Source organism: Rissa tridactyla, chromosome 19 (genome assembly GCF_028500815.1).
Source record: "Rissa tridactyla isolate bRisTri1 chromosome 19, bRisTri1.patW.cur.20221130, whole genome shotgun sequence".
Lineage (NCBI taxonomy): Eukaryota > Metazoa > Chordata > Aves > Charadriiformes > Laridae > Rissa > Rissa tridactyla.
In genome coordinates, this window is record NC_071484.1 from 8,004,323 (window position 1) to 8,019,909 (window position 15,587).

The 15,587-nt window shown below is 60.0% G+C and overlaps 1 protein-coding gene across 1 annotated transcript; it reads right to left on the reverse strand.

The window, feature by feature from the left end:
• Window positions 1–283: 283 nt before the first annotated feature.
• On the reverse strand, window positions 284–6,253 carry PHB1 (prohibitin 1). Its single transcript, XM_054224605.1, has 7 exons — window positions 6,168–6,253; window positions 5,530–5,655; window positions 4,946–5,107; window positions 4,362–4,504; window positions 3,682–3,798; window positions 2,408–2,503; window positions 284–1,445 (listed from the first exon to the last, which is right to left on the reverse strand). Exons 2-7 carry the CDS (start codon window positions 5,615–5,617, stop codon window positions 1,233–1,235), a joined length of 819 nt encoding a protein of 272 aa, XP_054080580.1. The 5' UTR covers window positions 5,618–5,655; window positions 6,168–6,253; the 3' UTR covers window positions 284–1,232.
• Between the last annotated feature and the right edge of the window lie 9,334 nt (window positions 6,254–15,587).

A 15,587-nucleotide genomic window follows, 5' to 3' on the forward strand; every position in this document is an offset into this window, starting at 1 on the left:
AGAATGTATGTACATGCAGTAAATGACAGCCTGAACCGTGCATGGAAAGCAATTAAAAGCCTTCACAATGACCTCAAGATACTCTCAGCCTTACCTTGTTGCAGGAATTCAGCCCAAGAATCATATTTCAAGGTTTTAGGTTGTCAGGAACAAGCCCTATTTGCCTGTGCTAAGTGACTTTTATCTAAATAATCTAGCACAAGCATGAGATGTCTTGCTCCGCTGACCAACCTTCATTCTTCTGAGATAATAAAAAGAACAACAAAACAACATCCCACAATACTACACTTGGGACCGTGACATTTATTGAAGGCTGGTTACACAATCTCACTCATCACATCCTCCTCACGATTCAGTTTCCCTAAATAAAAAGAGCATTGATGTAACACAGAATTCTGCCCACCTCTGACTGCCTGAGCCACGGAGCACCGAGTCATCCCCCCTTTGTCCCAGGTGCCATCTGGAATAGGCCAACTGCCACTTCTACTGACCTTGGTGAAAGAAGGGCAGGCAGCAGCAAACAAATCAGTGTGCGGCAGCAGGGGGAGAAGTGGAGACGCCCCATGTACATGAGAAGCATTTCCTGCAGAGGAAGTATCTTCTCTTCTCCATGCCTGAAATCCATCTACTACATAAAGTCAATCTCTGCTATTCTCACCCCCAGCCACAATCCACTCGATCTGTGCCTCCAGCTATCAGTGCTATGGCTCAGCCAGGCACAGCAGAGCCACTCTCCTAAGAGCTGAGATGTCCTCTTTCTCCCAGCTGACACCTGAAGAGACTGGCTTGACTGAAGACTGAGCCCCGAGTGTTCCTGTTCCGTAGTCCAGGACCTGCAAGTCTGTAACGACCCTGGCTCAGCCAGCCTAAAGGCACTGAAGCATCGCTGTGACACCAGATTGATACAGCACTCTTGTGGTCAGGGAGTCACCTGGGCTACCTGTTTGCCAGGAGTGAACAGATGAAAACTCTGCTCCTGTTGCTCAAACTGCCTGGAAAGGGGCAATTCTCAAACCTAACTTAATGGTCAGTGGGGCCACTCCTCTGACCGTACATGGGAAGAATGCAGGCTTCTTGTCAAGAGCGTTCAGTTTTATTTGATTAAGATTTCAAAATGGGTTGAATTTTAATTTCCTCTGCTTTTACCAATGAGGAAATTGCAAAGATTCTTTTGGAAAGGGCTGATCTGGTAGGTAGAGGTGATGAGGCTAGCTATGTTTGCAGAGCCAGGTTCACTGCGGCAGCTGGAGGAGCACAGACTGTCCAGAGGGCAGATAGGTGATGTTGCGGGACCGTGAGAGCTGGTACGCAATGTCTTCAGCTGCCTCCAGCTTGCGCAGCTCAATTAAGCCATCGCCCGCAGTGGCCAGCGAGTTGGCAATCAGCTCGGCTGCTTTTGAGTCTCCCTCAGCAGAGATGACAGCGGCTTTCTTCTGCTGCTCAGCCTGAAAGTACATGGGTGAGAAGGGGAATAAGCAACAGAAAAGAAGCACAAAAGAGAGGGAAGATGCTAGTGTCACATTTAAAACAGAAATTCCCACTTCACCACCCTACTGTTCTTTTCCCCAGTAGGAGAGCTAAGATAGAAGGCTGTATTCTGTTAGACTGTTTTTCTGCCTACCGTGGAAAACAGGTTGAAAAATCATCTTGAAATTGCCTTATCAGTCTTAACCTCATGAAACATTACCCCACCACAGGGCACTCCTGGTGGAAAACTGCCTATGAAAGATTCAAGAACTTCAGTGGAGTTAAAACCAGGTCAGATAAACACTTCTGTTTAAATCATCATGGCTGATTACATGCATCTTACTGTACCCACTGGATTAATTTTGGGTGTAGTTGCAGGTTCTTAGAATCTCAACAGGCACGTTCTCACTGTACCAGGGTACTTTAACACAAAATTGTTTCTGTGGATGCTCCCCGAGATCCCGGGTTGATCTCAGATTATGGGGTCTTGCACGATGCAGCCAGTAACACTCCTAGGACACAGGCCCCTGTGCCCGTGGTATCAAACACCATGGAAAGCTTCGGCCACCCCCTCAAAATTCACAAACAGCAGGATCACTTGGGTTGCAAATCTCAACCCTGAGCCCTGCTTCTAACTGACGCTTTCTCCTGAGCGCTGTTTCCTCCCTCCTTCTCCACACAGACATTTCTGTTCAGCACTCCAATAAGACTGTGACACAGTACTGGAAGGAAGAAAAAAGACCCACAAACCCAACCCTAGGCTTTATCTGTCCAACAATCATATGCCAGAGCTGAGAACCATGTCAGCATTATGACACTAAGTGACTTTGTCATACAACCTGCCCAGTCTCCTGGACAGGGAAGTGAGATCTTCGCTGCAAGCTGGAGTGGGAAGGAAATACCAGGAACCATTTCCAAGTTTCTCAGAAGGACAAGGTACCTTTTCCACAATGAATCTGGCTCTCTCTGCTTCTTGCTGGGCTACTTGCTTCATTTCCACAGCCTCCGTGAACTCCTTGCCAAAGGTCAGATGGGTCTGCAGAGCAGAAATCAAGCAAAGTTCACAACGCTGAGTTTACAGCGGCACCACTGTGACCCACGCAGCTCCCGGTGGGGGGAGGCAGCCTGGCTGCATCAGGGAAACCGGAGTGGAAATAGAAAGCCAGTATCCCTAAAAGAACAGGAACTGGGACAAGCAGGCCTCCCCATCCAGTTCTGAAGTCCTAAGGGAGATGTCACAAGTGCAGCTCCAGTCCAGCAGACCAGTAACACCAGTACCTTCAGAGAAACACCACGCGCTCCTGCCACCGCCACTTGCTCGAGCACTCGGCAGAGGGAGCCCGCTCACCCAGCGCTCCCCTCCCAGGCAGGGGAGCCCGCTGTCGGCCAAGCCACCCTACACCTCTCATGCCCCATTATGCACTGGTGTGCTCAGCCCCGCTGTTTGTGGCTGCAGGCTCCTGGCATGGCACAGGGAAAGGTGAATTTCTTTCAGGAGGGCGCTCAGTGGAAAGCACCAGATACAAAGAGTCACAATCTCAGGTTTTGCAGAAACAAAGTCTCCTTCCCGCAAAGGCTTCCCATATGTTCAAAGCCAAATGAAACAGCTCGTGTTCCTTTCCTTTAAGCAGGCTTTGGAGGGAACCCCAGAAGAGAGAGGGAGAGGGGCACGTACAAGCCAGATTACAACAGATTTAATTTACAAAGCTTATAGGGAGATAGGAGAGGGAGGAGGGGAGAGCTTGAACAGTCTCAGAAGACGACAGAGTCAGGAGAAAACCTAATACTTGGAGAAAAAAGGATGCTATCAAGAGTATTTTCACTACCTCCTCATGCCTAGCACTTTCTCCCTGTATGTCAGGGTGCTCGTGGAACAGCGGGCTTCCCTAAAGCCATGTGCAGCCTGATCCACCATCCACAGAAGCATTTGCTCTTCATTTTAACTATAACAGCCCTGCAACAGTGGAGTCTGTCAACACGTCAGTGCAGCTGAGCCTTCAAGGGCTTGCTCAAGGTCACCGAAGGCCAGCGACAAAGCCAGAAGTACTGACTTGAGCTGCAGTCACCACATCACATGCCCCTGCAGACAGACAAACACAGTCCACACACCCAAACTTCCAGCCCACTCTTCGGCCTTCTGTCTCTGAGTCTCTTCTCCACTGCCCTTACCGGAGCACACTCCAAAGACAGAAACCAAAAAGGGAGAACTCTTACCAAGGACACGTCATCCAGAATGAGCCCGAAGGTCGCTGCTCTCTCCGTGAGGTCTTCGCTCACTTGCCTCGAGACCAGCTCTCTCTGAGTGATCAGTTCTCCAGCATCAAAGCGAGCCTGGAATTGGGATGGACACCAGTGAGGAGACAGCTCCGAGAAGTGATGGATTCTCCATGCTCTACCTGTCTTTGCACCCATGAGCCCCAGTGTTAACCCAGTTCTCCCAAAGCCAGCACACACCGAGCTGCCCAGGCATGTGAAGCAGGAGAAAGACTGAATGAATGACTGCGAATTTAAGTATAAGTTGGAGAGGAGGTTGTGCAGGTGAGCACTTAACACAAAAACTTGACTACAGCTAGTTAACGATTATTTGTCAGTCCCCAGGGGATGCTTCCAAAGCCAGAGATCTTCAGGAAGCTGATACAGGAGAGGTGAAAATCCCAGTCTCCTGACTTGCAACTCCCATCCTGAAGAGCAGAGTGACACGGACACAAACAATTAGCGTAGCTACAATTAACTTTTTATTTTTATTTTACTTTTATGGCCCGTAAGAGCCTGGGGGCAAAAAGAGAAGCCTTAGTCTGGAGCGCGACATATTCCACACTCCAGCAGGTCCTCACTGCTAAAAGGAGGAAAGAAAGAGGACGGGCAGAGCCCAGCAGCTTTCACGCTGTCCTTACCACAACAGACTTGAGGATTTCGGTTGTGATTGAGGGCAGGACACGCTCATCGTAGTCCTCTCCAATACTGGTGAAAATCCGCGGTAACTGGGCAGTCACTGGTCTAAACAGGATACGCAACGTGATGTTCACGTTCTGTAGATCTGTGTGAAGAAAGTCACAAGTTTAGTGGCAAACCACAGGCACAGGAGACATCCTGAAGCTGTCCTCCCCAGGGCAACTAAAGGAGAAATAATAAACATTCAGACTTCTTTTTCCCAGCAAAGAAGAGTTATTTTTACTGCTCCTTTCACCATGGGATCCAAATCCTCCTGACAGATAAGATTTAAGCTTCAGTTTGTTTGCGATGTGGGGAGTTACTTGCCCTACTGTAAAGGCAGAGACTTTATGTGGAAAGGGACGACTTACAGGACTGAAGGAAGGGTCCCTCTCTCTGTTCTGTAACTAAAAACACAGGTGAAACCATTCCTGACTCTGTTCCAAGCTGGACTCAGGAGACATGGGATCTCCACATCCAGAAGGAAAAAAAAAAAAAATCATCAGAGCACCCGGTTCTCGTAGGGCTGCTGGGTCCGAACACTCACCTTTACTGCCAGTGATCACAGGAATGTTCCGGGGGCGAGAGCGGCAGTCGAAAATGATGGGCTTCTGTACCCAGGGGATGAGGAAGTGGGTACCTTCTCCTACCACTGTGTCCTGGACCCCGCGGAATCGGTCAAAGATGACAGCTCTGTGGCCCGCATCAACTAGAGAAGAAAACAGCAAGTCAAGCGCAATTCCCCAGTTGCTGCCCATTGCACTTGTACACCACCGAAACCTCCTCCACGGAACGCTCCATCGAGGACAGTTAAAGCCTTTTACTACAGGAGACCAGTGAAATTAATTAGATCATTTGGGGCAATGAGGCCAAGAGGGGACGCAGCCATGACTCCCCGTCCCCCAGTCTGCCCACAAGGGCAGCAACTACTCGACAGTTTCCTAGAGAAAGGGCCCCGCAAACCCTCTTGCTTGTGCAACACACAAGGTATAAAGCAGCCCGGCAAGGCTTCGTGTCTGTTCTCCCCCGATTCCATGAGCAATAAAAGCACAGAACAGCAAGATACAGACAAAAATAATAATAAAAAAAAAATACAAAGTGAACTGGAAGCGCTCAGCTTCTCCCACTCACCATTGTAAAGAGCAGAATTGACAACTCCACCTGCCACAGCCAACCCCAGGCCGAGCTTCCCAAGGCTTTCAAACACCTTCGCAGCCATTTCACACGTCCGGTTCCAGCCCCTTTAAAAAGCCCCTCCTGCGAAACCCCCCCAGCTGGTTAAAACCCTACGAAGCCGGAAGGCGGGGGGCTCCCGTGAGTGGGCGCCCAGGGAGCCGAGGACGAAGCCCCTCCAGAACACCCAGCCCGCAGCGGGGCCATCCCCAGCCGCTCCCCCTCCCCGCCGGCCGCCGCCTCGGCCCCGCCGGCCCCCTCCGCCCCCCGCCTCTCCTCCCGGGGCCCGGCGCCGGAGGCGGGCAGCACCCCCCGCAGGCCCAGGCCGCTGCCCCGACCCCCGCCCCGGATCACAGCCCGCTCCAGCCCCTCGGCGCTACCCCCGCTCCAAGGCCCTCCGCACCCGCCCCGGCCGCCGCCCGCAGCCAGGCCTCCCCCTCCCCGCTCCCTTCCAGGCCTATCGCCCCTAGGACAGGCGCCCCGTGGGCCGAGGCCCCGCTCCCGCCCGCAGGCCTCGGCTCGGCCCCCGCCGCGCCCTCCGGCCCCCGGGACCCACCGCGCCCCCGGCCCCGCTCCCCTCCCGCGGCGCCCCTGACCTCCACATGAATCCGCGGCCGCCCGCCCCAGCGCGCCTGCGCGCCGCCCCAAGACGCCCGCCTCCCATTGGCCGCGCGCCCTCCCGCGGCATTCTGGGATATGTAGTTCTGCCTGTCCGTTGCCGCGGCCCGGCGGCGCCAGACTCCCGGCGAGCCCCGCGGCGGCCGGCTAGTTGAGCAAGGCCACTTCCCATTGGATGAAGCTTCTCCGCCGCGCGCAGGGCCTCTTGGGAGCTGTAGTCCTGGCGGCGGGGAGCCACGTGGGGGCTGCCCCGGGCCGGTGCGGGGCTCTGCGGGGCCCGAGGTGCGGCCTGGAGGCCCGGGGAGGGTGAGCCGTCGCGTGCCCACCCCGGCTTGTCACGGGAGGAAACGGGCCTGGCGGCGGCCTTTCCCGGTACCGCCTGGGCAGGGGGCGGCGGGCCCGGGGGGCGCCGCGGGGACAGCGGCGGGTCAGCGGGTCAGGGAGAGGCGGTGGCGGTGCCAAGGAGGGACCCGCCGGCGTCCGGCCACATGCCCCCCCTGCCCGCGACACTGTCCCCGGGGCGGGCAGACACCCGCCGGGCGCGCTGTCCCCGCGGGCGTGAGAAACCAGACAACCCTCGGGGCAGCCCCCCGCGCTGCCGACAAAGGCCCCTTTTTCCCCCGCCAGCAGCCCCCACGCTGCCCGGCCACCCCCCGAGCAGGAGGGGCCGGTGCCGCTAGAGGGAAGCAGCACTCTCCCATCGGCTCCAGGAATCCCGATTAAAGGGGAAAGAAGAGAGAGGGAAAAACAGAAATAAACCTTCTGCCCCGGGAGGCTCCGGAGGAGCCGCCTTCCCCCGAGGCAGCCCCGACCCGTCCCCCCCCTTCCCCCCCCTGCGGGTTTTCCCTCTGATGTGACACCGCTGGGCACAGGGGACCTCATTACCCCCCGGGCCACGTCCTCCCCAGGAGCATCCCGGGGTGGAAATGGTGCTGAACCCCCTCCTTTAGGGCCCAGCAGGTCCCAGGAGCGATCAGGGAGCACCGCGTCCCCTCTGCGAGCTCAGAGGGTCCCTTTCCCACCGGCTCTGCTCTGGGTGGGGAAACTGAGGCACGGAGCTGCTCCACAACCAGCGATGGAGGCTCCCGGCTGCCCGTGCTGCCCTTTGAGTGGGGTGACAGTCGGGGGCCCAACAAGCGAGGGCACGTCCCAGCCGATGTCCCCAGCTCTTGTCTGTGTGCGCCTCCAACCCCGTGTGTGCAGCTCCTGCCTGGGAAGGTCACCCCCTCCCGCATCCCCCATGGCATCCCCGGGTCCCCCAGGTCCCCAGCACAGCTGTGCAGACAGATGTGCTGTGGAAGCCCCATCCTGTGTCTGGCAACACTCCTTCCAAGGCCACAAAAGGTCTTTTGTGCCTCAGCAGCGCTGGGAGGCGGACGCCAAAAAAGAACAGGATGAGGTGAAGGTGTTCGATGGCAGCCAGACCTGCCGGGCCCCCCCTGAAGCCCAGCTGAAATTGGGGGTGCCCCAGGGAGCCACGGACAAGCCCTGAAAGTTACCCAGGCAGGACATGGCCCTCACTGCGGTCGCTGTTCCCAAAACCCCTGGGCACCACAAACTGATCTGGGGGGCAGATCCTGCCCACCCCCCCACTGCAGCAGGCGGGAAGTGTAAAGCTGAATTTTGGGTGCTCCTGCGCCTGCCCTTGGCCACGTGGGTCCCTCCAGGGACAAACCCCAGGAGCATCCGCCACCATCCCTGCGTGCCAGGATCAGCCCCCGCGGCCCAGCATCGTCCCCGTGCACCCCCCACCAGCCGCTGGGCTTTCCCCCAGGGATGACTTTGTCCTGGGAGGCTTCTATCTGCTTGCATCTAATCCAATAACAACATCCTAATTGGTGACAAAGCCGCGGCTATAAACACCAAGAGATTTATTCCCTTTTGACGTGAGATTCATGCAGGGCACAATTCAACCATTAAACTCAGGATTTATGGGGATGGGAGGGCTGGGGTTTTGCACCCCCTGCCCGGCATCGTCCCGCGATTTGCATTTCATAACGGGTGCGTTTTCTGCTGGGTTTGTGCTGCCCCTTCCCTTTCCTTCGCTGTGTAAAACGAGCGTTTCCCATTCGTGGAAAAAGGCTCGTGGCAATGGAGATTTTTGGTCCAGGTCCCAGGTTTTAGGGTGGGAGGTCCAGGAGCCGCCGGGTCGGAGCCGGTGACACCCGCACGGCAAAAATGGAGGAAAATGGGCCCTTTGTGCGGGGAATATCTCTGGCGGGTGATTCAGCTGGGGCTGACGCCGGTGGTACGGGCTGACACGCTGCTTGGTGGCACGGGGGGGACCCAACATGTCTCCCCACCCCCCACCAGGACCGTCCCTGCCTTTGGGGGATGGGGGTCGTGGCACAAAGCCTTGGTGGCTGGTGACCCGTCGGGTTCGGGATGAGCAGCCCCGAAACAGCCAGGAGCATCCCAGGCCCTGGGGAGTGAGACGAAGGTGGCCGTGGAGGCACTCCCCGAAACAGCGCCGGGCCGGGACCCCCCTATGGGCGACGGCAGCGAGCTGAGCCCCCTGCTTGAGTCTTTTAAGCAGGCGGCTGCCGTCTGCCACGTTTCGGGGAGACATTCCTCCACGGGGCAAAGAAACGGCGGCTTCAAGAAGCGGCTCATTGTCCTCAGGCGGCGCGGCCGGGGCCGGACAGCCTGGCCCAGCTCCTGCCACGGGAACAAAAAGTCTCCTCTTCTCCAGCTCTCCGCAACCGGGCGTCCCCGGCCGCCGCTGCCCCCAAAAAATTTATGGCATGAAGTTTGCAAACTGTGGAGAATCCGAGCGCTCGGTGGCTGGTGACCCCAGGGACGCGGGGCCGTGATGGCCGGTGTGGATCTGCGGGGACGCAGCAGCAGAGCCACCCGAGAGGAGAATGGCAGAAATGAGACTTTTCCAACCCAAACGGTGGGTCTGGGTCACACACGGTGGGATGCTGCCGCCCCATTCCCAGACCCCCGGCCCCCCACGGGGGTCCCAGCCTGAGCCCCGGCAGCTCCAGCCCCGGGCCGGCACGTAACCCAGTTAGTCTCAATAAGCATTTAAATCAAATTAGTTAAACTACATTAAACCCCTGCGAGGACACGGTTCAGAGTGGAAACGGCCTTAATGTGATTTCAGCTGACTTCCCTGCTGCGATTTGCAAGTCAGAGAAATCGAATTAAGGCTGTTTTCGTTCTGAACTCTGTCCACACAGGCCCGTAATGCAGTTTAATTAATCTGCTTTAAAATTGAGCCTGTCTTTCATTTGGGCAACTTCACCTGACTCACCCTGGAGAAGCAAAAAGCCCCTCGGGCCGGGCTGGGACCCCAGGGCTCAGCCGTGGGTTTGAGGATGGAAAATCCTGCCGGGCTTCGAGAAAACCGGGGTTATCCCTAGTCCCATCAGGGAATAATTTGGGGTCGGGCTCCACCCGGCAGCGAGCTGCGGCTGCCCCCGCCGGGCTCCCCAGCGCCCCATGAGCCGGAGCACCCCAGCTCCCTGCCAGCCGGGGTCCCGGCAGCGCCGCGGGCGCCGCGACCAGGGTTTCTCGGCGCTCCTCGATGGTTATCATCGCTTAACAACGTTTCCTCCCGGGTGGAGGCGAGCAGCCAGCTGAAACCGGCTGCATTAAGCCCCGCGCGGCTCCCGGGAAGGCTGTAATGGCTGGTAATTGCCGGGCAGCAGCTCCGAGGGGGCTGGGGCCGGGCCAGGGGAGACCGCGGCCCCCCAAAACCCACCGCCCCTTTATCATCCCTGCATCCTCCAGCTGTCCCCCACCCTCACCCCCTTCCTCAGGCTTCCATCAAATTTGTGAACTAAATGGGCTCCTCCGGGGCTCCGGCATCAAAACACGACCCTGGGGGGCTCTGGAGGTGTGTGGGGTACCGCGTACGCTGCAAGGGGGGGGTGTCTCTCCCCGCCTCCCAACCCCCGTTTCCTCTGCAAAGGTAAAATGGCATCTCCATAAAGGAGCTCCAATTAAAAGGGAGTTAATGACTTAATGAATCATAACAAAATCTGCTTGCATTAGCACGTGAACCACTGACCCTCTCTGGTTGCGGCTACCAGCTTTTTAATTGCATACCTTTTTATTTCCTTCCCAGCAAATTGGCTGCTCGTTAAGTGTGTTGGGGGGGGGCAGGTAAAGCCCAGTCTGGAGGGGGTGAGCCCCCTGCCCCCATCCCGCACCACCACTCACCGCAATCCTGAGCCCAGCGCGCCAGAAGCCGCGCCGTCGGCCCCCGCTCATTTCCCCTGGTGAGGAGGATTTGCAGTGCCGCAGAAAATTAAGACTTAAATCAAATTAAGATTTTTGGGGTGTTAGGACTTGTACAACCCCCTCAAAGGAAGTTTGTGTGCTGCCGCCAGCCCCCACCCACCCACCTCACAGCCCCCCAGAGCAGCCCGGAGACGGGGCTGGACTCCGCTCCTCATTAACTGCTCATTAATTCCCCATCCCGTGATGGGAGCAGCTCCAGGATGGGCTTTTCCCCTCCCCACAGCCCAGCTGTGCTCACCCAGGGGCGCGTATCCCGAGCCACAAGAGCATCCTCTAACGAGCGCTTTCTCACCCCTCCAGCCTTGTGGGGCGGGGGGATGGAGAAAGGGCGTCCCGCAGACACTAGAATAGCGCTCAGCCCACCCTGGGCTCTGTCTGACATCCCCCCCTCCCCTTTCTGCCATGGCCATCCCTTCCCTTGCTCCTTCACGGCCCCCCCAGCACCCCCCGGAGTCTGGGGAGCCCCGGGCCCCCCCTGAGGCTGGTGGGAGCCGCTGTGCCCGGGGGGACACAACCTTTCTGTGCCACTGTCACGTCCTGCCGGAAGGGCAGGAACAGTCCCCGGCTCATCTGTAGGGAAAAAAAAAAGAGCAAAGTTGACCGTTTTGGGGGCGACACGGCCAGGATTGGGTGGGGGTCTGTGGGTCCCCGCTGCCGGGTGCCCATGGGGAGGGAAGACCCTCCTGGTGGCTTTTGCGCGGCTCAGAGCGAGGTGTCGGGGGGTGCCTGGGGGCGTGCTGTTGGTGCATCCCGGTGGTCCCTGACCGAGATGGCCGTGTCCCGCCACCCCCATCGCTGTCCCCCACCGAAATCCTGCGGGGGGACGGGCTGGGCTCGGTGTGGGACAAATCCCGGCCTCTCCCGCTGCAGCCCATCGCCCCGGGGACAAAAGCACTTCAGTCTCGCCCGGCCGCCAGCAGCTGCCCCCACGGCCGTGCCCCACGGCCCCGCGCCCCTTCCGCCCCCGGGGGGGCCGCGATGGCCCCCATCCCGCCGGGAACAGCCGGGCTGAGCATCCCGGAGCTGCTGCCCGGGCGGCTGTTTCCAGGGGAACTGCGAGGGGGTCAGGGGGAGGTCTGGGATGTTTTAGTCTTCCTGTAATGTCTTTAATTGCTCATTTATTTAGTGCAATTAGTCCCAGGTGCTCGCTCTTGTCTGCGTGACCCCGGCGGATGCCTCTCCAGCCCGGCCTGGCCGTTCCGAGCCGCCGGATCGATCGCTCCCGGCGCGGGATGCCGAACCCCCGCCACCGCTGGGCCCGGCTGCGGCGACGCCTGAGCCCCGGCACGGCCCTCGCCCGGCACCTCGTCCCTGGCACGATCCCCGCATCCCTGCCGGGGGCAGCTCATCCCCCCGTGTCCGTGCAGGAGGGATGGGGTGCGGGGATGCTCCGCTCGGTGGTGTAGCTCCCCCCCCCCCGGAGAAGCGGTACCAGCCAGAGCATCCTCAGCCCGGCCAACACCGTGCCGACCCCCGGGGCCGGGCCGTGCTGCGGCACCGCGGTGAGCCAGCACCCCGACGGGCGATGCCGGGTGTGGGAGCCATCTCTGGAGCAGCTCCCTGGAAAAAAAGCCCCCCCCCCCCCGCCGCCCCGCCATCTCCGAGGAGGCAGGAACGCTGCCGGCTGCTGGGGAGGAAACAATCCGGCGCTTTGTGGAAGCTGCCGTGAAAAGAAACCACCCCAAAACGCCGGCGAGGTCAGGCAGCCCCAGGCTGCCTTTTGTCCCGCAGGCAGAGTGCTGGGGGGGGGACACAAACCGCGGGGCCCCTTCGCTGTGAGTCAGGGCAGGAATCACCACTGCCGGCAGCGAGAGCCGACGGGGGGGTGGCAGGCGTCGGGGGTGGGGTACCCAGCCCCCGCTCTTTGCCCCACGGCACAACTTGCCCCGCTGCTGTCTTAGCAGCCCGCGGGGGGGGGTCGGCAGCCGCCGCAGCCCCCAGCCGAGCGCCCCGTCGCCTCCAGCCCTTCCCTTTAACTCCTCCGGCTCTAAAAGGCCGGGGGCGTTCTCTGCCAAATGCATCTCCATCGCTCCCCAGGTATCACTTCCCCCATGGCTCTCTCCCAGCGTTTTCATTCCCTGGCACCGTTAACAACCGGGAGCTCTTCGAGATTAAGCCTTTTTGCTGCCTATTTCTCCATCCACCCAAATTTCAATGCACTTTAATTGTCTGCCAATTGATTCCCTAAATTCCCCGCTGACACACGTAATGTTTAATCGGCGGATACTGGGAAAGAGGCAGCTCGGGGGCCGTGCGGGTCCGTCCTTACTCCGCTGCGCCCGGACGGATGGCGGAGCGCGGGGGGAAGATGCTGAGAGAGACGGGGCTCTGTGAGCCGGGGGGGCGGGGGTGCGCGGGGGCAGCCCCCGGGCTCAGCCCCGCACTCGGGCTCCCAGACCCGGCAGCAAAGTTCACATCGACCGAAAGCTGCTACTGAAACATCCCCGAAGCCGAGAGGGGAGAGATCCCGCCCTGCGGGGAATCTGCTGAGCTCGGATGGACCTGGGGGGCTCCGGGAAAGGCATCACACACACACACACCCCCTCCAGTTCCCACCTTCCCCCGATGCTCTCATCCATGGGATAACTCCTTGCTGTTCCCCAATCCGGCCATCCACGGCGGGGCCACATCCTGCCCCGTCCCCCGCCCTTGCAGAGCTACGAAGCTGCCCCAGGCGAGGTGGGGGGTGCCCCCAGTCCCGTCTCCCCCCCCCCACCCCGGCATCCCTGCCCCACGCCATGCGGGGAAGCCTGGGCAGCAGCGAGCAGAAATAATGAGTCCGACCACGAAACGCAGATGAAAAAACACTTCAGCTAATGGCTGCCCACGGAGGAGGCTTTGAAGTTTATTGAAGCCAGACCTTCGGGGGCTGCGCGGGTCCTGGGGAGGGCGCGGGGGGGGCTCAGCCCCGGGGAAAGCCGGGATTCATCCGCTCCTCCGGAGACAGCGGCTGGACGTCGCATCCCTGCTGGGGTCAGCCCTTGTCACCTCGGACCAGGGGGAGGTCGTGGCAGTGGGGACAGGCTGGGGTGGACCCAGCTGCGTCCTGGGGGAGACCTTCCCCCCAGAGAGGTGACACACGGCCCCCCCCCCCCCCATCGCTGCCGAGGAGGGATCCCACCCCAGCCCTGGGGGGTGCTCCTGGCGGGGGGGGACCCCAGCTGGGGACACTGCTGTGTGACCTCCAGCAGAGGCGTTTTCGGGGGGCAGCTCCCCCAGGCCCCTGCCCGGGGGGGGACGCTGGTCCCGGCTGGGGTTTCTTGCCGGACTCTGCTCCGGCTCCGCATTAGGGATGGAGCTCGTTTTCCAAACCGCTGCTAATTGAGCGATGGGGCAGGCTGGTGGCAGCGCTACCGAGAGGGGCTGGGGGCGGCTCGGGGGGGCGCGGAGCCCTCACCTTGCAAAGCCAAACCGCGGGGCCAGGCAGCCGCCCCCAGCGCCGGCCGCTGCTCTGCAGGGGAAGAAGCAAAAGAGAAAATCTCGTTTTCCTGCGGGGATGAAGGATGAGCCGTCCATGAAGGTGCTGCAGCAGGAGGGGGAGCAGAAACCCCCATCCCAAGGAGTCTGCAGGAAGCCGGGACATGGACGCAGCCTCCCCCCGGCTCTTCCCCACCTCCCCCGCAGCGAAGGGGAAATCCTTAAATCATTTAATTCAATTAAGCCTTGTGGTCGCTGCCAGTGAAACAGAGGGATCGCAAGGACCTCTGCCCTCCCCTCTCCCAAAGCCGATCCTTCATTAAAGCGTTTCCCCAGGTCTGGCAGGAGGGAGCTGGGGGGGGATGTGGAACGCCCAGAAAGGTGGGTCGAGGGGGGCAGATCCTGCCCGACGGATCAGGTGCTATTAGGGGTTATTAGTGTCCCTACATCACCTGGGACGTGTAGCGCGATGGAGCCGACCCAGCCACAAGCAGCCCCCGGGGGGGGGACTTTGTCCCCCATCTCCCCCCCCCCGCTCGTCCCCAGCCCGTCGCTCGCGGGGACGTGGCTTGGGAGCAGCGGGGTTTCATGGACGCTACCGGGACTGGGACATCCACCCTCCACGCGTGGGGTCTGGAGCGAGGAGAGACCGAATCCGAGCCTTCCCTGCTCCAACCGCCTCCGGGAGCAGCCGCTCCGGGAGCGGATCCACCGGGAACGCCGCCGGCCGCCGGAGCGGAGCGACGCTCCCCGCCGCGCTGTGCGGACAGCGGCGAGGTTTAAACAAAAGCCGCTAAGTAAATAATAAAAGCCAAAAAAGACTGGAGGGAATTTTTGCCCTAATAGGAACTGCCCTCCGTCCGCCTGCCCCCCCAGCTTCACCCAGACCTCCCCGCGGGGGGGTATTTCCCCGGGCGGTGTCTCGGGAGCCTGCGCTGCGCCAGACTCGCTCCCCGGGGGCTTTGAACGGCGGTTTTATGAGGGCTAATAAACAAAAACCAACCAACCAAACAAAAAACCATTGCCCTCTCCTCGGAGCGTTGCTCTTCAAAACGCCACTTGCCAGCGCCTTGGTGGGAGTGGGGCTGGGGGGGGTTTGGGGGGCTCTCACTGCCGGGGGTTGGCAGCATCTCCCCCGGCCACATCGTGGGTCCGTCTCGGCCACGGAGCGTTATGGGGGTTTATAGACACACGTAACCCCCCCAGACACGACCCTCCTCGCTGCCGCCAGCTCTGTCTTCCCCCAGACGTCGGGGTGAGGTCCCTGCTGCCCCCCCATCCCTCCCCACTGCCCCTCTGCTGCGGTGACAGGGACCCCAGAGCTTGGTGACAGCAGCAGCGGCTCCTCTCCCACCCGCTTCACCTCCAGCCGGAGGGGACGGTTAGGATGAATCGGAGCTCCCAGGGCCCGGCGATGCTCAGCCCCCACCCCGAGGGCTGGCCAAGTTGGGGGGGGGGGAAACAAATTTCACCCAAGCTGTCACCCCCGCCTGGCCCCAGAGGGGACCCCGCATCCTCCTTTTATGACTCTTCCTGGGGAAAGCATCCCTGCTGCGGGGAGCTCTTTCCCGAAGACCAGGGAGCAAAGTTGCTGCTTTTCCCCAGACCCCCCTCCAGGCGTGAAAATCTTTGGGAGCTCAGAGCAGATTGCCCACCCCCCCCGCACAGCTCCCCGGGGACCAGGGGCCAACCGCCGTGACGGGGCCCTTCCCCGCTGCACGCACGACCGA